The sequence below is a fragment of the Ambystoma mexicanum genome, chromosome 6p (genome assembly GCF_040938575.1).
Source record: "Ambystoma mexicanum isolate Mex_15411 chromosome 6p, UKY_AmexF1_1, whole genome shotgun sequence".
Lineage (NCBI taxonomy): Eukaryota > Metazoa > Chordata > Amphibia > Caudata > Ambystomatidae > Ambystoma > Ambystoma mexicanum.
In genome coordinates this window covers 1,467,132,753-1,467,157,680 of record NC_090935.1, presented here as the reverse complement: position 1 = coordinate 1,467,157,680, position 24,928 = coordinate 1,467,132,753, and the positions used below count along the sequence as shown (strand labels likewise).

Sequence of the window (24,928 nt, the reverse complement as noted above, 5' to 3'; positions counted from 1 at the left end):
GGTGCCTCCCTCCCACCTCTGCTGTTATTTGGATCTCAAGCAGTAGTAGCTCTGCAAATGCCCCGATTCTCCTCTGGGCTTTCTGTTGGTTTAGATGTAGGAACAGTGGCCTCCAGTTTGTTGGCACCCTCCCTTAAGTAATTCCCCGATTATCAAGGACTCTCTACCTTAGAGTTCAACTTCTTATTGTGTTATCATCTGAAGGGTTCTAGGATATCGGTAATGCCTGCTTGACCATTGCTGAGTTATGTCACTCTACCTAAAGAACCACAAGGTTATAGTTTTCCTTGAAAAGTCAAACCGTTTTATGTTCAGCACCTATGGGAAGTCCTTTCTAGTGCTTTCATGTTGGGTTCTCTGTGCAGGTTTTCTGACTGTTTCACTTTTCCCCATGGCTGGTACTGGCCACTACTGCAGGGGCTCAAAGTTGAAAGTTAAATATTGTTTCGATCTTTCGTGTATTACAACTTGCTTTTCACCTGATATACTCTCATTGCCACATCTTGTTCCTTGCGAGTTTCCCTAAGAGTAATCGTCTCATGGTTTTCTTCCACCAAAGTGAACTCTGAGCGCACGCCAGTGTTTTTGTTTGTCACCTTTTATGGCATTGAATAGTCTTAGTTTGCCCACTATAAGCTTACGTTCCACCCTCCTTTCATTTTGCTAATATCCTGAAGATTTCAGGTTATACTTGTGCTTTCCCTAAGATACAATATTCTTGTTAACCAGAGGTGACTTTTTTGTATTGTTACAGGTTTTACTTTGCTTTACTTCTGACCACAAACTCAATAGGAACACACTGCAATGTGTAGCACCTTGTCATTGACCCCAATAATTGAAAGGATAATCCCCTGCTTTATAATGTGCCTTCCTGCGCTCCACTCGATGCTCCTCCCTGATTCCCGATCAACGCAGCATGGCGTGCCCGACAGCCCATGATGAGCGTGATTTCCATTGTATATTTGTCTCCCCAGCCTGTGACTCTAGAGCATACTCTGGATGTGGGACTACTGGACCTGCAGCTCACATGACAGCACATCCCCAGCCATCATCTTGAAACATTGTTTGAACTTCCTCAATCCCAGAATGGAGTCAGTAAATGCAGATCTGTGTCAGTCTTGCCACACTGCAGGCTCCAACCATCCTCCTTATCCTATTAATTTGTATTCCAACTTCATCCGTCCGGACTTGGTTTGTATGTAAAAAATGTTAACATTGCTTAAAATTGAAAAATAGCAAATGGGGTCGAGGCATGTTGATTGATACAGCTGTTATTACATTTTTCATTTTGCTTTTGTCTTTTTCCATTACCTTTTGCTTGTCACAATTATTAGATTGTCTAAAAGAAAAAACTTATTTTGTATTTCTTCTAGGCAAGAAGACGTTCTTGGGGCAGAACAAGTCATTCTGGGGACCTTTGGAGTTGGTTGAAAAGCTGGTCCCTGAAGCCTCAGAAATCACTGCAAGTGTTAAAGATCTTCCCGGCCTTAGGTAAGCAAAAGGATAGAGCACAGGTAAGGCTTCATAATTAAAGTCTTAACCTTACTGCTATATTAAATGTACCCATATTTCAAAACCAAAAATGCTATCCGATCTAGTTCCATTTAAGACCTACTTGCACAAAGCTATTACTATGACAAAGTTGGATCTGTCACCCCAGTAGATGGATTACTCTCATTTCCCCCTTCCTAATGCCCCTTCCTGATCGGTCTAACAAATCCCAGACTGCAGCACACGCTATTCTATCACAGATCTACCGTCTGTTCACAGTCTTATTCACATGGGATGTTCCTCATTTCTCACTATTCATGACCTTTCAGTCCCCTTCCACCTGCTTTTTATACCGCCTCAATCTGAGGCGACTTCTTTGCCTCTGAGGTATTCGTCCTTCCTCTGATCTTCTCCTGCCTTAAATGCCCCCTGCTCCAACTCTCCTCCTTCGACCTCTTTTGGCCCTCCACCAACTCCAACCTCTGCCTAAAGTAACTTCATTGCTTTCTTTTAATTTCTCCTCCTCCTAATGTCATATTGCACATTACTTCTTCTCCTACCTTCCTCCAAACTATCCCAGGTATAATTTTCCTAATCATTCCTCATCTTTCTTGCTCTTCTCTCTGCAATGCAATCTCATGAATGCCATGCTCTTTCTCACCAAGCTCCTGAAATCTGGTGGGTAATACGGTGATTGGGGCTGTAAGTGCTATGCTTTGCTACCTTGTTTCTTCCTTGGTATAACTGACTGGCCCTAGGCTCTTGCACCTACAGCCTCCTCCCCTACTGAGAAGTCTGCCTACCCTCCAGCCCTCCTTCAGTTGAAGGAGATTTTCTGTAGATTTATGTAGTTTGCCCCACCATCTTGGGGTCGAACACGTGTTTTGGCTGCTTCTTGACGTTTATCTGCCTGTGGCGTTCAGGTGGAATAAGGCTGTTCACTGATCATGGATCACAAACATTCTGTTCAAACGTTTGTCAGGGGGTGGTCCCGCAAGTACATTTGCAGAATGCATCTTCCCATCTATTTATTACTCATGGCTTGTGTTTTCTAATTATGTGCTGCATCTTTTGATTTTGGTGGACGGTTGAGGCGGAGAATGTGTGTATTGAAGATGAGGTGCGAGATGCTTTTGGGAAATAACCCCCCATGTACCACCTCCAGGGTTTGCATCACATTGTTTGGTTTTACATAGCACCTAGGGTCTCCCGGGCCCCCCCTCTCGGTATTCCTACCAGTGCCTCCATCCCACAGTTCTCTGTAAGAGGGAGTAGGGGTTGTTTGCTAATAATACGCCTTGTGGTGGGGTGAGGGGCAAGAGGCAATGCCACTATGATGGTATTGCTTTTAGCATGTGTCTATTAACACGGTAAGCAGGGCATTAACCTAGTGTTCTCGTGGTACGCACAATAAACCCTTCTGGAAACCAACTCCAGGGCAAAAACTAGTTTTACCTAGCTGAGTTGCAAAACATCTTTGCCCATTGAGAAATGGGTTCCCTATATTGTTCCTTTGTTGCCCATAAGGAATTGATCGATTTTTCCATAAGGAAAAGAAAGAATAGAATACTTAATCTGACAGATCTCTTCATGAAGTATTCTGTCATGGGATCTTGTGATGTTAACGAGGCAGGCCCCTCAGGCAGGTAAGAACTTTCCAAAGTCTGGGTACAAAGGTTGGGTGACTTGTATTTCCGAACCAAGCCCTAGCTGTATTGAGAGGAAATAATTTAGCCAATCAGTTCCAGTAGATCATGATGACAACACAACAATGCATAGGAGTTCTCTGTGACAAATCCAGGTAATTGGTCCCCTTTGGAACTAGGAAAGTGAGCCCACTACGCCGAACATCCCCAAGACCGGGAAAGCAGAATCCAACTTGAGATGACAATCCCCACCACCCCATAGAGGACATTACATCGCTTAACCAGTATATGTTCCGCATAGAAATTATGAAAATATTTAAAAGGCAGGGTAAGCCTCCATCTGCACCTTCTATTGAAGCCGACAGAGAGCGGTCTCGACTCGACTCTCGCGCGCCCGCGTGCCCGGGTGGTCGAAGGACTACTCATCGAGAAACCTCAATGACTCCAGTGAGTAAAAGTCACTCGATATGTGACGAGCACTCGAGATAGTCGACGACGTAGAAGCCTGCAGAACCCACGAAGCCAAAATCTTCGAAGGGGACCATTCATTCGTCGACACCATCCAGGCCATCGGCGCCATTGACACCAGTGCCATCAACGCCTCTGTCGACGTCAAAACCATCAGCGCCAAAAGTACCGGTCGTATCGGATCAGGAGGAAGCTCATAAAAAGGCTAAATCAAAGTGTTCTTTGTTTTCACCCCTTTGGCAAGAAAGGAGTATTTCAAATCCCTTTCTTCCATCTTTGAAGAAGAAAGGTCGGATGATGAGGATGCTCCTTTTGGGCTTAAATTTGGAACTCCAAATGTGCCGGAGTGCCTCATTTTGGAAGAGAGCAAGATGGAGGATCTGTGTGATACCCTACATAATGCTAGTGGCATTAATACCTCCCCTGAATTGGAGTTTGGTAGGCCAGAACCTGGAGAGCACGCCGACTCTTCATATCGTCACCTAACGGCTATGGTTGTGGAATGCCTAGGCTGGGCTAGACCTCCAGTACAGTTTGTTCAAGATGACCTAACGGGTATTCTGGACAAAGGTCCACCTACAGATCCGATTCTACCTTTCCATGTGGCTCTCCAAAATAGGGTGGCCGAGAATTGTGAGACCCCAGACGCCAATCCTACGGTGGACAAATCTCTCACAAGGAAATATCGCCCTTCCAATAGTGACCTCGGCTACCTGTACAAGCACCCAAGCACCCCACGCCAGAGAGTCTGGTGGTCCAGGCAGCCACAGCTACATCGAACAAGGCTGTGTACCCTACCATCCCTCCGGATAGGGACGACAAGCGTGTGGATGGGTGGGCATGAAAGGTATTTTCAGCTGGGAGTATGGCCCTGAAGTCGGCCAACTCCACATGTGCCTTAGCAAAATCTTCGTACCCTCTCTGGGAGTACATATCCATGGCGGCAGAACACATTCCAGAAGGGGAGGAAAGGGACAGTTTCCTAGCTATCGTTATGGATGGAAAGGAAGCCATGCGCAAGCCCCTTCAGTCTGGATTGGACACTGCGGGCAGCATCAGCAGATCCATGGCTACAAGCACTGTAATGCTGCACAGATTTTCGTGGTTGGGGAAGTCTGGATTTGCACTGGATGTTCAAGCTCGTCTTCTCAACATGCCATTTCACGGGTCTCACCTTTTTGGCATCAAGGCTGACTAGAGCCTTGAGAGGTTGCAGACCTCAAAAGCGGTGGCCAAATCTTTAGGGGCCGCTGTTGGGCAACCTCAGCCTTTTCATCCGACGGGACAGCCATGGAGGGGGCGATCCTATTGCTACTACTTCTCATTTGGAACGGTGAGAGGAATGGCCAGTCAAAGATGCCAACGGAAAATCACTCGTGGTGGACGAGGTAAAGGTGCAAAGCCAGCTCCAGCAGCAGCTACCTTGCCATCAGCAGCTGCAGCAACCGCTCCAAAACCACTTTGAGAACTTGCGTCATGCACGAGTCACTGGTGGGGGGCAGACTGCTAGCATCTCAAAGAATGGCGAGCCATTACTTCAGATGCTTGGGCTCTGGAGACAATAGTCCAAGGTTACTGCCTCCCATTCATAATGCAGCCTCACACCAATCCACCAGGGAAACACTCTTTGAGGATTCCAGATCCGCTCCTTGTGCAGGAAATACTAACCCTGCTAGAGAAAGGTGCTATAGAACCGGTACCTGTAGCGGAGAGGAACTTGGATTTGAGATACTTGAACAAGTTCCTCAGGAAGGACACATTCAAGATGGTTACACTTTCTCAGATCCTTCAGGCCTTCCAATTACAGGATCAGTTGGTGGCATTGGACCTTCAGGATGCTTACTGTCATGTGCCAATCCATCTCGAGCACAGGAAATACCTGAGGTTCGCCATTGGCGGCTTCCACTATCAGTTTCGAGTCCTGCCATTCGGGTTGACCTCCGCCCGAGGGTCTTCACCAAATTGATGGTGGTGGTGGTAGCGCATCTCAGGAGAGTGGGGATTCATGTCTACCCCTACCTGGACGATTGGCTGATCAGGGCACGTTCTCCCGAACAAGCTCTGGATCATCTGTCACCTGCCACTCCCTTCAGACTGGGTGTCTCCCTCAATTTCAAGAAGTCACAGATAACACCTTCCAAGCTGCTCCAGAACATTGGAGCTGTACTAGACACATCCTTGGGAAAGAGCTCGCCACCTAAGGTGAGGGCTCAAGACATTCTTCAGATGGTTACCAAATTTCAAACTGCCCAGAATCTTCCAGCCTTCGATTTCTTGAGGTTTCTCGAGTCTCATGGCATCCTGCATTTTCCTGCTGCCAGAAGCCCACCTGAGAATGAGATCCCTTCAAAAGAACACAATGGTCCCAATTCTCAGGAAAGATGTCTGATCGACTTCAGGTTCCAACCAGGGTCTCACAGGATCTTCTGTGGTGGGCCTGCAAGAACAATATTCTGAACGGAGAACATTTTTGGCAGCCATGGCCGGAGATTACAGTAGTGACATACACCTCGCTCAACAGTGGGGAGCCCACGCCAACAGTCTCACACTCACCGGCCGTTTGGCTCCATTGGAGTTAAAACTACACATCAACCTTTTGGAGCTGGGGCAGTCAGACTAGTGCTGAAGGCCTTCCTGCCCTTTGTCAGGGGAAAGAATGTCCTGATAATGACAGACAGCACAGTGGCCTTGCATTACCTCAACAAGAGAGGTGGTGTAGGGTCTCTACCACTGTGCAGAAAGACAACGCAGCTCTGGTACTGGGCAATTCAAGAAGGAATCTCCCCATCGGCAGTTCACGTAGCCGGGGGGGAGAACACGACGGCGGACGCTCTGAGCAGGCAGAGCAGTCTTCCACGAGTGGGAACCAGCCCAGAAGTCTTTCAAGAGATCTTCGCCCTTTGGGGAACCCCTCAAGTAGACCTGTTTGCGACCAGGAGCAACCGTAAGTGCGAAAGGTACTGCTCAAGGGAATTTCCTCCAAGAGGAGTTAGGAGACGTGTTTGTGGTGGATTGGGAGTTTCCACTGCTGTATGCGTTTCCACCAATCCCCGTCATTCCTCAAGTAATCGGGAGGTTGAGACGGTTCGGAAGCCGCATGATCTTAATTGCTCCAGATTGGGCCAGAAGAACGTGGTACCTGGACTTTCTGTATGTCTATCTGTCCTGCGATACGTCTTCCACAAAGAGAGGATCGTCTCTTGCAAAGGGAGGGACAAGTTCTCCATTCAGAGGTCAACACACTCAACATTCACGCGTGGTTTCTGGAAGTTTGAGATATAATGATTGGGACCTCCCGGATGACGTGATGGAGGTTTTGCTTTCGGAAAGAAGTCCAGCAACAAAATCTATGTACTGTTGCTGCTGGAATACATTTTGCGACTGGTGAAGGGAAAAGAATGGTGATCCTTTTCGAAGTTCAACTCTGGATGCATTATCCTTTCTCCTATCATTAGCAAACAAAGGTCTCAATATTGGGACCATTAAAGGTTACCTGGCAGCACTTTCCATATTTAAAGGCTCTTCCGAAGAATGCTCCTACTTCAAAATTCCCTTGATAATTCAATTCCTAATAGGGCTCACAAACGTGTTCCCACCTTCTTCCTTTGAGGTTCCAGTTTGGGACCTTAACTTGGTTCTTAAATTTCTAATGTGTGCCCCATTTGAACCATATTGTTGGTTGCACTAACATCTGCACGTAGAGTGAGCGAGTTGCAGGCACTTTCTTCCAGGCCACCCTATACCGTATTCCACAAGGGCAGGGTTGTGTTGAGCGTAAAACCCTCTTTCCTGCCTAAAGTTGTATCGGATTTCCATTTAAATCAAAAAATTGCTCTGCCTGCGTTTTATCCTCCGCCACATCCCAGTAAAGAGGAGGAGAGGCTCCATAGATTGGACCCTAGAAGAGCTCTAAGCTTTTATATTTCTAGGTTCTCCACATTGAGAGTGGACAACCAACTCTTTATGGGATACACTGGACTAAAATTAGGACAAGCTGTTACTAAACAGACCTTGTCAAGGTGGATCATCCTTGGTATTTCAGAGTGTTACAAATTGGCGGGCAAGGACCCACCAGAGGGTTTGCAGGCTCATTCTACCAGGGGCATAGCCTCTTCCGCAGACATGCAAAGGGGAGTACCGGAGTACCCATTAGATCCATATGTGATGCTGCAACATGGTCATCATTGCATACATTCACCAAGCATTACTGCTTGGATGCTTCCCACTCTCACGCTGTCGCTTTTGGTAAAGCAGTGCTTTATTCTGCCTTTATAAAAGATTGTTCAATTTTAAATTCTCCGCCTGTCTCTAATCCTACATACTGCTTTGGGAGTCTATCAAAGATTCGAAGTACGTTGGAGGACACAGTCCATTCGAAGAACAAGTTACTTACCAACTGGTAACGTTCTTTCGACAGGATGTTCCTCCAACATATTCCTCATCGCCATCCCATCCTACCCCTCTGTAGCATTTCCTATGCTGTTACAGCTTTGATTCTCGCAAGGCTGACTGCGGCCTGCCTATGCTAACAGCAACACAAAGAGGAGTGGGGAAAACAGAACTGAGGCCAAAGGGCGCCGTGCGTGCTACTTATACCACCCGATGACATCACCCTCGACAGAGGCATTAGAGGGACACAGACTCGACGCAGGGCGCCCTCTGCCGAAAAAGTTTTCCAAAGCTGGACATGATTATCAAATATGAGTTATACGTTGGAGTAACATATATTCGAAAGAACGTCACCAGTTGGGAAGTAACTTGTTCTTCCAACACCATGCTGCCACTGTGAGCTGGGACATGAAGATGCCCATTCTGTACTTGGAAGTAGAGATACAGGCCAACCAGGCCAGGGCACAGGGAGTACAGGTGGGGGGAGGAGGAGGAGATCCCAAGCAAGGCGTGCACCGATCCCGAGGGTCAGGCCCTCACTCTGGACCCTCACTGACAGCCAGTTGGTCACCCTGTACCGCCTCAACAGATGGACCATAACTGAGCTGCTCTCCACAATACAGGATGACCTAGGGAGCAGGCCCATCATCCGGACAGCTGTATCCCCACTGCTGAAGCTAGTGTCCGTCCTACAATTCCCCAGAACTGGCACCTTCCAGCACTCCGTGGCCATGATGCACAGCATGGCACAGCCCACAGTCTGTGCAGATTTTACCCAGGTGCTTGAAGCCCTCCTGTGGCATGTGCAACGCCACATCTCACTGCCTACCGCCCCGCCCAGGTCCATGCCATGAAGATAATTTTATGCTGTTGCCCCAATGCCAAATGTGCTTGCAGCCCTGGACTGTACCCATGTTGCGTTGGTTGACCCCCAGGCCCACAAAGCAGTGTACCATAACCGGAAGCACTACCACTCCCTGAATGTGCAGGTGACCTGCAACCCCAACCTGTACATCACCCACTGCTGTGCCTGCTACCCTGGTTCCACCCACGATTCCATGGTTCTATGGAACAGTACACTGCCAGGATACATGGAGAGGCAAGAGGACAACAGATGTGGATAATGGGAGAGTAAAATTGCCTGCACGCATGCACTGCGAAGCTCCTGACCAGATTGGGGGAGGGGTACAAATAACTACACAAAGCATGGCATGACCAGCGAATGCGAAAGTCCTACCTGACCACCTCCACAGTACAGCCCAGGGAGCATGCAAATGTCTGACCTACCTGGATGGAGAAGGTGATGAACGCATACAGTAGCAACTACAAACACAAACATGACTACAGGTACCACAATGCAACATGCCCAATAAAAAGCAATGCAAACAAATTGCCACATTGCATCACATAACATCAACCTTGCCAGTACGTCAGCCATGCACCCATATGTACATGTGAATTAAAAAAAATGCATGATACGAGTGACACAGCATGCACAGACAATATACACAACACATGCCACAAAATTAAGCCCCATTTGCATGCACATGTCTGTTGCACTGATGCTGTGTAAGGCCACCCCCACATATTGCACTGTGACTGATGGCTGTGCCTCCCACCATGCAGGTGATTCTGGATACCCACAGCTGCCCTGGCTAATGACCCCTGTGTGTGATCCACAAGCCCTGCAGGATATTGCCTACAACCACTCTCAAAGCAGGACCCGTGGTGCATCGAGCGTACCTTTGGCCTCCTGAAGGCACGTTTCCGCTGTCTTGACCCTACTGGTGGAGCCCTGATGTATGCGCCAGAGAAAGTGGATAGAATTGTGCTTGTGTGCCGTGCTGCTCAATATCTGCCTGAAGAGAAATATTCCGCTCTCCCCTGACGTGGACATGCCTCCCCAGAGGATGAGGATGAGCATGCAGTGCCTGTGGCAGAGACAAATACACGCATTGCCAGAGATGTGAGGGATGAGAGACTGGCTCATCAGGAACTGATGGACAATTTTTACTGACACATTCATATGGCACAAACCATGCACGACTGTGTGACTCAGACCACTATTAATAAACATGTCAATGACACAATCAGGAATGTCCTCACATTGATGAAGTTAAATAGTTTTAATAGAATGATGTGCACCAACTTCTCCCCCTCCCACCTCCAACCCCCCAACACACCCTTCCCCATCCCACCACCAACTGCCCAGCACGGCCACTTAGGGCAAAATGTGTCTCAATGTTATTTCTGTGGCATCTTCCACCCCATGTCAGTCCCTGTTGATCTAGAACCCAATTGGCACTGGGACCGGCGCTTGGGTTTGCTCTGCTGTGACTCCTCAATGGGTGTTGTAGAACTTGAGGGTATTGACCCTGGCCCTGTGCTGGAGTGTGACATCCGTGCTCTGATGGATGGCCTCTGCAAGGGCTGAGACCCCTACAGTCATCTCCGTGACCCTCTGCCCATGCACAGTCAGCGTGCAGTACTGGCAGCTGCCTCTGCCTGGTGCCTTCCCATGATTTGCACAATCCTGCGGGTGACCCTTGCAGGCAGTCACGGTTCGGCTGGAGATGTTCCGAATGGGTGTGCCCAATGGCCTCCATCTCCCTCTGTCGCCTCTCCATCTCATCCAGTCTCTGCAGGATGGTGTTGCTTGGTGGTGTGTGGTGACTGGTAGGGGCGGGGGGGGGGGGGGGGGCTGTGCAGTGGCTCTGGGCTTTAGCCCCGGGAGCTATAGGATATCGTATTCATGTCCTGCTCGGGTGTATGGGCATGCTGGCAGTGAGGGCTCTAAGGGGTTTGTGGCCTTTCTGCAGGTAGTGACAGTGGGCTTATGCCCCCCCTCATAACTCAGCACTCGCCCTGACAGGAGGTGTGGCCTCTTGTCGCGGACACTGCAGCTGCAGGAGTGGGTGCAATGGGCTTGGAGGTACTCCTGGTGGCCTGTTGTGTTGCTGTTGGGCCTACGGTGCCACCTGCATGCTTGGCCTTGCTGGATCATGATGTCTCACGGCAGTCTGTGTGCCTAGGCCTACCCTGTGTGTGCCTTTCTGGGGTGGTGGCTGACCTTGAGGGCCTGGAGGCGGCACTTCATATGGGCCTTCCCCCTCATCGTCCTCCGATGCGTGAGTCCCTGTAAGGAACATCAGAATTTTTGTCTTTTATAGTTCTTCCACGTGTGTTGACATGCAAGACACATTTGCTATGGTACAGATTGGGATCCCACACATTTGAGCAGATGGGCATGGTTGATCAGGGGACATTGCATGTCGGAACAGCATTGTGGTGATGGTTGCAGCAATGTGTGCGACACATGACCCGTTGAGCTTTGGCCTGTGTGTGGGTAGGGCAGGGTGTCCATGCTGAGGCAGCTGATGTATAGCATGCATACTGTTGGTCCTTCATGCCCCCACATACCCTCCCCGGGTGGCACACATCTTGCGGGTGTGGTGGCTTTGTCTATGGCACTGGCATGGCTCTATGGGGGCGCTGCTGTAAAGCCAGCAGTGTTGCGTTGTGGTGTACAGTGATTGGCTAGCTGCACCCATGTTGGTTTAGGGGGACATGTACTTCCATGTGGCTTGTCTGCCATGCCAGCATGGGGCAGGCAACTGGGCCCGCAACTTGTTGGTGTGACTGCTGCATTGTCATGGTTACTCGCACACCAAATTTCTGCTGGCACAGGGTGCACCAGCAGGGGTGTGGTGTGCATGGCACTTGGATGGAGTCACTTGCCATCCCTTCCCAATGCTGTGATGCTCAGGGGTGCCCTTGGTGCTCTGCCCCATGGCTGCTGTAGAGGGTGGCTGATGTGGCACCCCATCACTTCAGCCTGATTGGCCAGCCCAGCTTGGGCGTCTTGTGCTAGGCTAACCTATGTGCATGGACTTGTGCTGGGGAGGTTAGGGGGGAGAATTGACTCGCCTCCTACTGCTGGCCTCTGCACCTCTGACTCAGTCTATGCCCTGCATGTCCAGGACTGTGCTGCTATTCTCCTCCCAGGCAGTCGGGACCATTGGTTCTACAGTATCACCGGAAGTCGTGAGGGACTCCTGGCGGTGTTGGGACAAAGTCCACGTACCCTGCCCATGAGGTTATTCCAGCACCTTCTACAGTCCTCCCCATTATGGGGTATGCTGGACACGGCAGTCGCCTTCTGGCTGATGGCATGCTGGATGGCTGTCCTGCACTGGCCTGATGTTTTTCGCTGCCTTCTGCCGTACAGTTCATCGTAGTGGGTCATGACCTCATCAGTGAGGACCGCCAATTCTCCCTCACTGAACTTGGGTTTACGAAGTCGATTTTATGTTACCTTGCCTCAGGTCCTCTCCTGTGACCTTTTGGCTGGCTTACAGGTCCGGATGGCTGAAGGAAGTGGGTGATTTTGGTCGGATTGAGTTTTTTTTAAGATGGCAGCTGCCATGCTTCCTGTTGCGGTGATGCAATTTCCGCCGGTGCTAATTGCGCAGCAGCAGCGCTATTAGCGTTGATGTTTAAGCGGGAAGTCTTATTTAGGCGCAGTTTCCGCCAGGAGGTAATAGCGTTACCGCTGGAGTGGGGCTTGTGTTCCCACCAGGTTTTGATGTGGTGCTAATGCCGCCACACAATGCAGCAGTAACACTATTTCCGCTCAGAAGAAATTGTGCCAGAATATAGCGGGACCCGTGATGAGGCCCTATGTTGTTATTGACATCCTGACATGTACCCTTTTTCCTTTTCTTAGCATAGTCATCTGAGTTCTGGGGCTAGTATAGGGTTTTGGAAATACAATAAAGTCATTACTGAGTCAAACCAACGTGAAATGTCTGCCTCCTGTCGGGGAGAAGCTGGATCCCCCCCGCCCCCAGGGCAGTGGGGGGCCAGCAGCCATACCCTCACCAGCTATGGGAGGCCCCAACACCTCCCATATGGCCCCCAGAAATGCAACAGAGTGCCAAGCAGGCAGCAGCATGTTTTCAAACTGCATTTATTTCTAGGCGAAGAAAAGAAAAAACACACAAAGCATTTTGCACACCGCGAATTCAGGCGCCGTCTCCCCCGGGGCTGTCTTGCAAGTAAGTTTTATAATCACACTGCAGGCTGACCTCACAGAATTGGATCAGCTCCCAGAAACCTATCTCCTCCTGTTATTGGCTGCAGAGTGGTGGGTTACATATGTAGCCCTTATAGAGAGCCTGATAATTGGATATTAACCTCCTGCGTCAGTGGGTTGATTTAGCTGTGCCAGCCCCCATTACCTAATTCTAATCTTGTTGCAATGTGACTTTGTTCCCATAACTTTTTAGCTGAACAAGCAGTTTGCACCTGGGCTCTGGCTTGTTACAAGTTATGTTTCAATGTTGTGCGTGTCCTTGAGAAAATGTCTTTCTTTCCCAGAAAGAAAAAAAAAGCACACTGGGTTGCCGTGGTTTATTCGCATTTGTGGATAATTAAAAAATGTCTGTCTGCAGAAAGCAATTTTATCTTGAATTTGCGGCCTTGGCAGGTCGGACTTGTTTTGCGAGGAATGTTGATAAGGCTCCCGCAGCCAGTGTTCAGTGTTCAGTGAGTGAAATGAACTTAGCTGTAATTTTCCTGAAACATAGCTTTACACTGTGCATTTAGACCATGTTAATTCATATAGGCATTTGCAAGCCTTTAAACAGGGATTTTTGTGTTTGTAGATTCTGATATTGCAGCATTGATTCTAATGTAGCATAGAAGTTGCACTGTTGGTGAAGTGGGTGTGTTTCAGCATATTTGTCACCCATGGGTGCGCTGGGGCGCTTGGGGTGCGGGGGCATGGATTTGGTCTCCATTTTCCCTCTTCAGTCCCCCCTCTGGTCGACTTTGTCGACCACACCACCAAGCAACATTCACCTCCTTCCGGTCTGCATATCTTTGCCAATTCCTTGAAGTGTCCATAATTTTCTGCATTGTTGTTGATCAACAGTACATATAGGAGTGTTCTCCTTCTGTGTTCCACCACACTCACTTCCCTTCGTACTTCCTCTGATCACAGGGAGTGGCCACCTTTATTACTGCTGGAACCATGTTGCGCACCGCTATCTTAGTCCGGCTCTTCCTTTCACCATGTCTCTTATTTGCATTCCGATATCTTCTTCTGTTATTCTCTTGCAATGTATCTCTATCTTGCACAATGGTGCTGTGCTCGGTACTCGTCCTTCCGTTATCACCTTCAAGCAACCAGGCAGTCATGATGTCATCCATCACCATGCAAGCACTAGCTAGTTCTTTGCTTTCTCTTTTCAGATGCATTTTTTGCTGATCATTCTTTGGTATGCTGGTACTGCACCCACTCATTCTTCTTTCTCGCTCGAGAAGTAATTCCCCCCTCTTTTTACTTCTCTGTCTGTTTCTCTTCTTCCGTTGTTTTCCACCTTGGTGAATGTGTCACTCTTCACATCTTCCTTGGTCATCACCAACAAGGGCATGCTGATGCGCACCAATGAACACTCTCCTCCCCAATTCAGTGGTAGTTTCTCTTGATCTTTGGATGCATGTGCTCAATAGTAGTCCATAAGCAGTGATGTTCCTGCTCTCATCTCGCAACTTCTCTCAACCTTCTTGCATCCAGCATGATTGTCCACTTCTTGTCACTGTTGTGCTGGTAACATAACGTTGGTACCTTAACAGTATACGTCCTTATTCAGTGACCATCTTTGCTCTTTTCTCTCACTCTATTAGGCACTTATCATATTTTTGTCTTTTTCATTTTATTTTTTCTTCTCTCTTTTTGTTTTTCTTTCTTCTTTTATTAGTTATTTATTTATTTATTTATTTCAATCTCAATGTTGCTGTCTTCCCTTGCAATCTTCTTCGCACCTTGTCATACATGGGCGTCGTGCTCTGCTGTAGTAATTTCTGTTGTAATCAATTCTCTTCCGGCATATGTTAAAGAACAGTCAGGACAGCTCTCTCCAGTGGTGTCCCTACCAATTTTGTACATGTGTGCATGTTGTTGGTCACTTCTGATATGTGTGTTATGTGTATGTTTTACTCCCCTTGTGTCTGCCTTTAACTCTCCTTACTTTAGCAGCAGCTTTTCCTTACCCACTGACGCCGTAACTCTTCCTGCTTAGGTTAGGGAATGTTAGCAGGGGATACAGCGGTAATGCTCATTATTACAACTAATTTTCAAAGTACCACCCCCATATTTTCGTTCATCATTAATAGTCACATCGTGAAGGTAAAAGTCCTTATTTGCGTGCCCATAACCACTTACGCTGCTGGGTCCTTGCAGCTGATGAGATGATAAAGTTGCCCGCCTGAAAATCGCAAGAAAAGCGTTAATACGTTAGTACATGTTAGTAACATCAAGCTCCGCGAACTAAACAATCACTAAGGGCAAAAATCAAACCTTCCCCTGGACATTTCGTGTTTTCAAAATTTCTCAATATGGGTAGGGAAAATCTTGGGCTGTTTATTCAATGCAAGCAAGGAAATATACTTCAGGGAAACATGCTCTAAGGGGTCTGAGGTTCTTGATAGGGTGGGCAATTGAGTGGGGAATGCTACACAATGTTTTAATCAGTAGGCCTCACAGTTTCTAATGGAAGATAACATTAAGGAAATTTCCTACACATTTCTAACAGCATACATACGCAACAACCTGCATGTGCGGGGAAAAGAGAAGAAACAAAACAGTGTTACAGCTGTAGGTGCAAAAAATGTAATATGAAACTCAATTAAACTTTGGAAATGCGTGTGTCAGTCCCTATTCTAGTTGCTAGTGTGCGTTGGACCATGGGATGGCCATGTTTCCCTAACTCGGGAGAGTTCGTGCTATTTTGCAGTTCATGAAAATCTCTTGCGTTGGCCCTGTTGATCGTTGCTCCCTCGTTGCCAGGGTGGCCACCGCTTTGTAGGGCTTGACGCCTTACACTTCTAACAAAGTCTGTCAGGAGGGGATAATGTCCCACTGTAGTCCATAGCCATTGGGTGTTAGTTGTCCGTTGTCTTCAGGCCTGCCCTGGGTCCTTTGTATCTGGCGAGAAATGAAATGGAAGCGCTTGAGACCTGAGAATTTACATATTCTTCATTTTCTTGACCTAACCTCTCTGCACTACTCTCACATTATTCAGTGTCCTAGTGGGAGGAGCCAATGGTACACCTATGCACCATCCTGTCACCACCTGGTGGCGTTCAATGGCGGTCTGACTGTAAATTATTACACAATTCAGAATGTACCCAGAAAATGGGTAGGCACTTAATTTTTGTGAAGATACTCATTACACACTTGGATCATATATATGCAATTTGGGTGCTAGTGTACAAATGGGCCTTTGGATCTTTGTATTTACTGTGCTTTTGTTATAAGTTATTTATAGTGCGTGCCTTTGTCCCGTGGGGCATCAGGCACTGACAAGCTAAATAGGGAAACATCAGGGTGGTAAATTTGTCATATGGGGTGGCTGTGTTTCTAAATTAAGTGCACCATGTTACTTAGTTAAAATAATCGCAGGGTTTTTAAATCTTTTTTTTTTTTCTATGGCTCCTCTCTCACTTCTCAGGGCGTGCCTCGCAGTGAACTGCAGGCACTTTAAGCTGGTACTAATGAAATCCGCTACCAATTTACTCCCATTCTCTCTATCCCACCCCATGTCCACTTTTTAAAGCCTACCTACTCTGTTAATTACTCATTTAATCTAGTATTTTATTACTCCACTACTGTAATTACTGTTACATTTAAACAATATATATTTCTAATTACTGTTACATTTAAACAATATAAATTTCTCCCCCCAATATCTGCTTTCAAATTTTAATACAACCATTATGCTCCAGTTCGTGCAGCAATGACCTCTTTCCCTATGTGTGTTGGCTAATGCATTTGTGCCAGTGTTATTTTCAAAAGCGCTAGTGGCAGTACCACTTGCACTGTTATTTTGTCGCCAAATTAATTCTGTTGGGAACATGGATCATCCACCCTTTACCCCTATTTCTCTCCTCCTGTGGTGAACTGTCAATGAAATGTAGGCCTCCCCCCTCAAGTGCACTTTCTTCCATCTTGTGTGTCTCATTTGATTGTTCTGTGTTAATCGTGTATTCATGAGCCCAGTCTCCTCACTGAAAGATGTGTGCTCAAAGATGTAGCTAAATGTACTCTCTTGTGATGCGCTATCATTATGCACCCCCTCTGTACCGTGCACCCCCATTATTCTTAAACAATCTTCCTTACTTTCAACATGTGTATGCCTGGTGTTTAACAAGTTATGGATTTCTCTGTTAATAAGGTGGTCATATCCACATTGCTCATGATGTCACAAATGTCTCTTCCCTAATGCATGGCCTAGTCGCCCCACTGTCACCCAGAAAAGAAAATGTTTTGATACATATCACCACCCCTATGCAATTGACCTCTGCATTATTGAGTGTGCGTGAGTGTGTGTCGGCGCGCGTCTCGCCCGCTCTGTTGGGGAGGTGGAGCGTGTGTGTGGCACAGTCAGTCAAATCAAGTTTGTCTTGGGCTGTCCTATTAGCGGTATAATGTCAATCTATGTCCTTTGAAAAATTTGTTCCCCATCAGGAAGACCCCACCCAGTCATGTAACCGGTACCATTGCTATTGTGTCAGTGTTCTGTATGGGTGCTGGCTGCTGTGGAGTGCCCCTGTGTTGTCATTCTAGTCAGTCCTGGGGTAGTGGTGCTGTCATTTGTTGTGTCTGTACATGTAGTGGTAACAGTACCTGCATTGGTGCTTGTGGTGTCTGCTGAAATGATCCCATCCTGCCCCATGTATCCTCCCCACATGGGCGGTTCATATTGTGGTGATTGTTGACACTGCTATTGTGATTCTTGTGCGTGTGTGTTGAAGCTGTTTTTAACTGCCCCTCCCATCCCATGCTTGAATGATTTATTTTGTGCCTACTTGTCCTCATCTGCCTTTCTCTGCCCCTGTGTCATCAAATATTACACTCCCGGAGGTTCAGAAGGGTGAGTCCCCTCTTCCCTCTGCTCGTGTTTGTTCAACATCAGCTGACCCCTCGCATTTTCCTTTTCCTTCGTGCACACAGTTCAACTGTAGCCATGTGCTTTTAAAGCTATTCCCGTGTAAGTGCTGTGTATGTGTGTCCTTAGCGATTGCTGCACATGTGCTTTTAAAGCTATTCCCGTGTAAGTGCTGTGTATGTGTGTCCTTAGCGATTGCTGCACGCTTCTGGAGAAGCCGCCTATGAGCAGCCATGGTCTTTTTAATTTACCTTCAGTACTTTTGAATCTTTGCACACTATGTTTTACTGACTTATTTCAGCATGGAAGCTGTGTGCTACACAACAAGTGAAGGGGAGTCATTTCTGTATTGTGTGATACATTTTACCTCTATTCAATTCGAAAATTTCGGTAGTCCGCTGTTCAGGGAGCAAAAGTTAGAAGATAATTGAACATTTTTTTTTTTTTTTTTCAACTTCTGTGAGCCTTCTTTGCTCCGCACCTTAGCCAGTGCACTCCACGTGCAATCCATCTTCACCAAACCATTGCCTTCTCCGGCACACTCCCACAATCTTGCGCATGTGTCTTCCACACACCGCCTCTGGGTCACCTATTCTCCAAATCCAAAACCACACCACTATCTCCTCACCATCAAAACTTTGTGTCCTTATGCATCAATCTGAAGGTGACGTCACCAAACTAAAAACACAATGCAAATGAAAAGACAAATGTGCATACACAGAACAATAACCCATTTCTCCCAACCCCACAAAAATCCCAAAATAAAACCCCACAATCCCCACAGCTGTCTTCCTGTCTCAACTGGAACAAGGTAAACCACAATAAACTCTTATAATTGGACTGCACACACTGCGTCGCCTAGTGCATGATACGCTCCTCACCAGGGGACCTTAACCAGCCAACTATCTTCCGCACTCGGGAACAATCTAGCTACCTCCTGCGGGAAAACATCATCCACTCACTGAACTAAAACGCTCAATTAGCAGGGAACCTCATCTACTCATTGATCTATAACGTCAATTCATAGGAAATCCAGACCCCGTACATGAAATCACCATCCAGACCAATCAGCGCGGCACTCCTGTTCTAGACCAATCAGCGCGGCACTCCTGTTCTATGTGTAGGGAGTCACTACCCCACCCAATATGCTCAAAAACACAAGAAGGGACCACTGCCACCACCCCAGTCCCAACTACAATTCACGTGCCGATCACTACCAATGCGCTGAATTTTGTGACAATGTACAATCACCCACCACCCAATTTACAATCCCTCCCTAAAAAAAAAAAAATAAAAAAAACACTTTAACATTTCTACTTTAAACATTTCCCCCCCTCAGAGCCCATGTTGCTGGTTTACTTACATTTTCCTATGCTGCACTGGCAGTTGCACCACTGCTGGACACTCCCTCAATGCGCTTCACCGGACCCCTTCTCCTGCAGGGCTCTCACCTGCCCTCAAGCGGGGTATTTCCAAGTGGCCCCCGAAGCCTTTAGCCGGTTACGCGTTTTTCCGGTGGTCTTCAGGTGCAGGCGAGGGTCTCACAGCTTCCTTGAGTCGGCGGCAGGGAGCTCAGTCCATCGCAGAGCTTGCGCAGGCAGAGCTCAATTACCCATGTTACAATGAGCCTCACAGAGGGCACCAACTTGTCGGGGAGAAGCTGGATCCCCCCCCACCCCCAGGGCAGTGGGGGGCCAGCAGCCATACCCTCACCAGCTATGGGAGGCCCCAACACCTCCCATATGGCCCCCAGAAATGCAACAGAGTGCCAAGCAGGCAGCAGCATGTTTTCAAACTGCATTTATTTCTAGGCGAAGAAAAGAAAAAACACACAAAGCATTTTGCACACCGCGAATTCAGGCGCCGTCTCCCCCGGGGCTGTCTTGCAAGTAAGTTTTATAATCACACTGCAGGCTGACCTCACAGAATTGGATCAGCTCCCAGAAACCTATCTCCTCCTGTTATTGGCTGCAGAGTGGTGGGTTACATATGTAGCCCTTATAGAGAGCCTGATAATTGGATATTAACCTCCTGCCTCAGTGGGTTGATTTAGCTGTGCCAGCCCCCATTACCTAATTCTAATCTTGTTGCAATGTGACTTTGTTCCCATAACTTTTTAGCTGAACAAGCAGTTTGCACCTGGGCTCTGGCTTGTTACAAGTTATGTTTCAATGTTGTGCGTGTCCTTGAGAAAATGTCTTTCTTTCCCAGAAAGAAAAAAAAAGCACACTGGGTTGCCGTGGTTTATTCGCATTTGTGGATAATTAAAAAATGTCTGTCTGCAGAAAGCAATTTTATCTTGAATTTGCGGCCTTGGCAGGTCGGACTTGTTTTGCGAGGAATGTTGATAAGGCTCCCGCAGCCAGTGTTCAGTGTTCAGTGAGTGAAATGAACTTAGCTGTAATTTTCCTGAAACATAGCTTTACACTGTGCATTTAGACCATGTTAATTCATATAGGCATTTGCAAGCCTTTAAACAGGGATTTTTGTGTTTGTAGATTCTGATATTGCAGCATTGATTCTAATGTAGCATAGAAGTTGCACTGTTGGTGAAGTGGGTGTGTTTCAGCATATTTGTCACCCATGGGTGCGCTGGGGCGCTTGGGGTTCGGGGGCATGGATTTGGTCTCCATTTTCCCTCTTCACTCCTTATTCTGATTGACCACAGCACATTAACTGCATGCAAGTGCTACACAGCAAGAGACCTAAAGAATTGGGAAAGTGCTCCATGCATTGCTGGATAAAGCAAGTGAAGCTGAATAGACGCTGGAAGAAAGGACACCAGGCACACCATGAACAAGGATATCTAGAGGTCCACAACCAGACAATGAGAGGATGCATTGATCGAAGTCCACTAGAACATGATTAACAAGGACGCACCAAACGAAGTCCAGAAGCATGTGACAAAATGATGGGGTAATGGCACGGGCCAACAAGATTAAGGTGCCAAAATGAAGGTGGAAAAACCAAGCGCAATAGGGATAGCATGTTTGGTAAGAGCTAGGGTGCAGAGCGGCTGCTGCAGGCAAGGCATGGTATCACAAGTATTGACACTGACACAATGGATACAATTTGTAAAACCTTTATTGAAAATGTTGGGTTGAAGAAAATCCTATTCTGCCTTATAACTAAGATTGGAGTAGTCTTGACCATCAAACGATAAACAAAACAGTCCTGGTGGAGTCTGTCAAATCAAAATGGCCTATACTAACAAAAACCTAATGCCTGCCCCATCTCTTGTACAAAAAGTGTAAACAGGAGAACATGTATGGAAAAAGGAAAAGTCAGTGTTCAAATGATAATGTGGCTGAACCAGCTCTCCTCCCCACATTGATCCTTTGAGGTAAGGCGATCTATGTAGGCAGGATGACACACTCTGGCTCCGCTTCTAACACAGTTAAAAAATGTGGATCGAGGCCCGCCTGGCCTTCCATGTTTAAAGTTCCTTTCTCTGACTTTCAAAATAATGTTTCAATCAAAACGTTCACAAAGGTACCCCTCTGCCAGGCTCAGACCTTTCACCACACAGTTCTCGTATGTCCCCTTCTGCTGGGCTCCGACCTATCACGGTACAGTTCACACAAAGGTGGAAGGGGGCTCCCTTCCCCAAGATTTACATAACTCGGGTCTGCCTCAATCGGGCTCGGACCACTTTCTGATGTCGAAGTCCTTCGAATGTGCATGGCTTTCTTTACAGACCAGCGCAAGACCACTTCAACTCAACGTTCACTATTTACTTTCACTCTTGCTGTTTGTTCGCCCTTTAGCTTCAAACAATGCACCCTTCATGGAGACTTTCGAATGGGCTACTTCCTTTCACTGGACCACTCTGTTATAGTATCGCTGATTTTGCAGCTGTATTTTACTTTAAAGTTCATTCAAGGGTCTGTTTTTCTTCATGTCTCATCCGCACGCATGCAGCCTTAACTTGTGACATGATGTTACTTCACTTTAACACACACTGGTCTCTCATGGTGCTTGCCAACTTACCGGCTGTGTGCGCTTCTTTCTTGTTTTCTGATTTTCGGGTCAAGATTAGTACAACAGGCTTGACCTTGCCTCCCCAACCCTGCCGTTCACCCTGGAGGATCGCTGGCATCTTTGGAACACAATGCAACCTTCACATGTGGGATCTGGCCTTCTCCATGCGTCTTGTGCGGTCTTTCGGAGGCAACGACCTCCAGTAGGGAAGCTATGGGGTTTTCAGCCCACTTCTCTCGTCCCTTGGTCCGTTGCTCTGCTCAGTAGGTGTGCCTTTGTCCAGGAGGTCCTGCTTGTTCTCGTGTTCCACCTTGCTCAGAGTGTGTCTTTAGGGGTTGCCTTTTATTCGTGTGATGATAGCTAATTGGTATCCGGTGTATGCACAAACTAAAGTGCCTGACCCAATTAATGTGACATGTCCAATACTTCCGAAAATCCTAAAAAAATTTGATGGGGTAGATTAACAAAAATGTGGGAAATACTGCGTCTCACCATCGGCTATCTCACCCACACTGGATCCAAAGGCGATGGCTGTGCCCTGGCCCCTTGAGATCTCCTCGGGGACTAGCGGGCGAGATGCCTCTGGTTTCTCACACTGCTGACAGGGAGGTGACGGGGGCAGAAACATGTCCAGAAAACAGGTGCAGATCAGGAGGGACAAGAGCATATGAAATCCAAAGCGGTAATCCAAAAGTGGAAAAACTGTAAATCTAAATTATGGCAAAAAACAGTAAGGAGCATGGTGCAGCTGACTTGTGAGTTTACTTAGTGCTGGCTTTTAGTCCCAGTAAGGTATGAGTACTCCACATGCACAGAAGACCGAAGTAACGCCTGGCACTGAGTTTTCATTGCCCGCAATTGGTCCTGCGGTTATGGTATCGCCAAGAGAATGGTCTTGTCTACCACCACTCTGACACTGTAGCAGGAAAAAGGGAGTCCAAGGGTTGAGACGTGGACCCCTGGAAATAAATGCCAAACTTAGGAGATTTACAAGGAGAGAAGCTGTGTCCGATGCAAGCCTCGCTAGCACACCACCAGCACAGTTGAAAACCATGAAGCCTGGAAAAGGCAGCCATCTGCAGCATGGCATGGACCAGGGTGTGCTTGAGCGGATGTTTGCTTTGCGCACTACATATTTACTTTTTAAATACTTTTTTTCTAAAGGGTTCACACTTTGGGTGTGGGTCTTTTTAGAATACCTGTCACAGGGAGAACAATTGTGAATGGGTAATTGTGGTGCTCCTGCCGTCTTGATCCTTCGCCTGCTGATTGTAACAAGATCCTAAGCAGAAAAAAAAAATAGCCCAGCTGGGTAGAAACTGTCTCCATCGAAAATGCAAAGGAACATCAAGTTTTTTGAGGGCACAGGTTGAGCTGATCCATCTTTAAAGCTGTGCGGAAACCTGCTGTGTATGCAGTACAAGAGACTTCACGCATTAACATATTTGCATTGTCTGAACAAATTTAGTTTCTTACAAAATCACAATATTAAACGATCATTCTCAGTTCTTTAATACTTATAGTAGTGAAAATTGTGTGGTATCTTACTCATAATTATTGCGCGTAATTTACAATTTTCTTTTTTTTTTAATGAATCCCATAATGGAACAGGATCTCTGCTTATAATTATTTATTGGTGCTTTTTGCAATGTGTCTGATCTAGTCTAATTTGAATGTAATTATGAGAACAGCTGGACTCTAACTTTTCAAAACCACTTATATCGATATAAATTGAAAATGGAAGACGGAACCCAAACTTTTTTGTGTGTGTGTGTATTATTCTGCATAGTACCCATGTCAATTCATTGTGCATTTTCTGAAAGACCGGTTTGCCGAGCATTCCGCCTGTGTAGTACAAGATAGTGCTTTATGTATAGCCAAAAAGCAGGACCATCATCTCTCCTAGTATTTCCAGAAGTATATTACTCTGGCTCTTTGAGTTCTGTAGTTTCAAGCTTTGCACTTGCTAGAATCATCAGCTAATTAATTGATACTTAATTTGGTATAAAGACAGGGTGACTAAATGCCTACATGTTACCCAGTCATCACCTTTACAGTGTTGGATGTCATTTAACAAATGTATTCTTGGAGAAGTAGTCTTGATTTTCCTCCAGTTTAACTAGTTGAACTTGTACATTGGTAATGATTTCTCAAATGAAAGCCAAGGACTGAAAACAGTCTTGGGATGACAGTAATCAGGTCGCAATATGACAGGTTTTCGTGTGGTTGGGCACAGGTGTCTGAATTTTTTAAGAGTTAAAATGTGTTCGGTTCAACCTAAATGTGGGGACCTTTTCCACTAGTAATTGACTTCTTTTTTTTTATAACACACTTTCTCTGGATCATTATAGGACACCCGTGGGCAGAGGGAGAGCCTGGCTTCGCCTAGCACTTATGCAGAAGAAACTTTCAGAATATATGAAAGCTCTGATTAACAGGAAAGATCTCCTGAGGTGAGTCTTTCTACTTTTCTTGATTATTCCATTTGCAGGTACGAGGCACTAGAAGATGTTTGAAGAGCTCTTCCATTGCAGTCCCTTAATGCATTCCTTTCCACTGATGCCACTGGAATGTTTAACCAGAGCCAAGTGACTTTGCGAACCCAAGACTGTTTTTATGGTTGTTTGTACCTTTTGTGTGTAAATTGTATGCCAGTGTCCATAAGAAAATTCAACAGCAGATCTAAAAGTCTATTTAGCCACAAATGACACTGGACTGTGTCTTATTTTCACAGGACTTGTTTTTGAAGAGACCTTTAGCACACATGAACATTTTACAAGCCAATAATCGTTTTTGTAATGTACTGTTATTGACCATAAATCCAAATCGTATAACTTGCATAAGCACTATTTAAGATCATATTAGGATGCGGTAGAAGCACCCATAGATGTCTTTTTAATAGTGGGGGGTTAATGTCAGCATCCAGCGATATTGTTTACAAGAACCCTAAAGTTACTTTCTCCAAGCTAATGTACGTATCCTGCATTAATGAATTTGATA

General features: G+C 46.7%; 1 protein-coding gene across 11 annotated transcripts in view; it reads left to right on the top strand.

The window, feature by feature from the left end:
* Window positions 1-24,928, top strand: part of RUFY3 (RUN and FYVE domain containing 3) — a 735,957-nt gene that overhangs the window by 310,429 nt on the left and 400,600 nt on the right. For all 11 annotated transcript variants that reach the window (XM_069626287.1, XM_069626282.1, XM_069626286.1 and 8 more), the window contains 2 exons: window positions 1,374-1,491; window positions 24,280-24,381. In XM_069626287.1, the coding sequence (XP_069482388.1) occupies window positions 1,374-1,491; window positions 24,280-24,381 (220 nt within the window). The remainder of the gene's footprint in view (window positions 1-1,373; window positions 1,492-24,279; window positions 24,382-24,928) is intronic.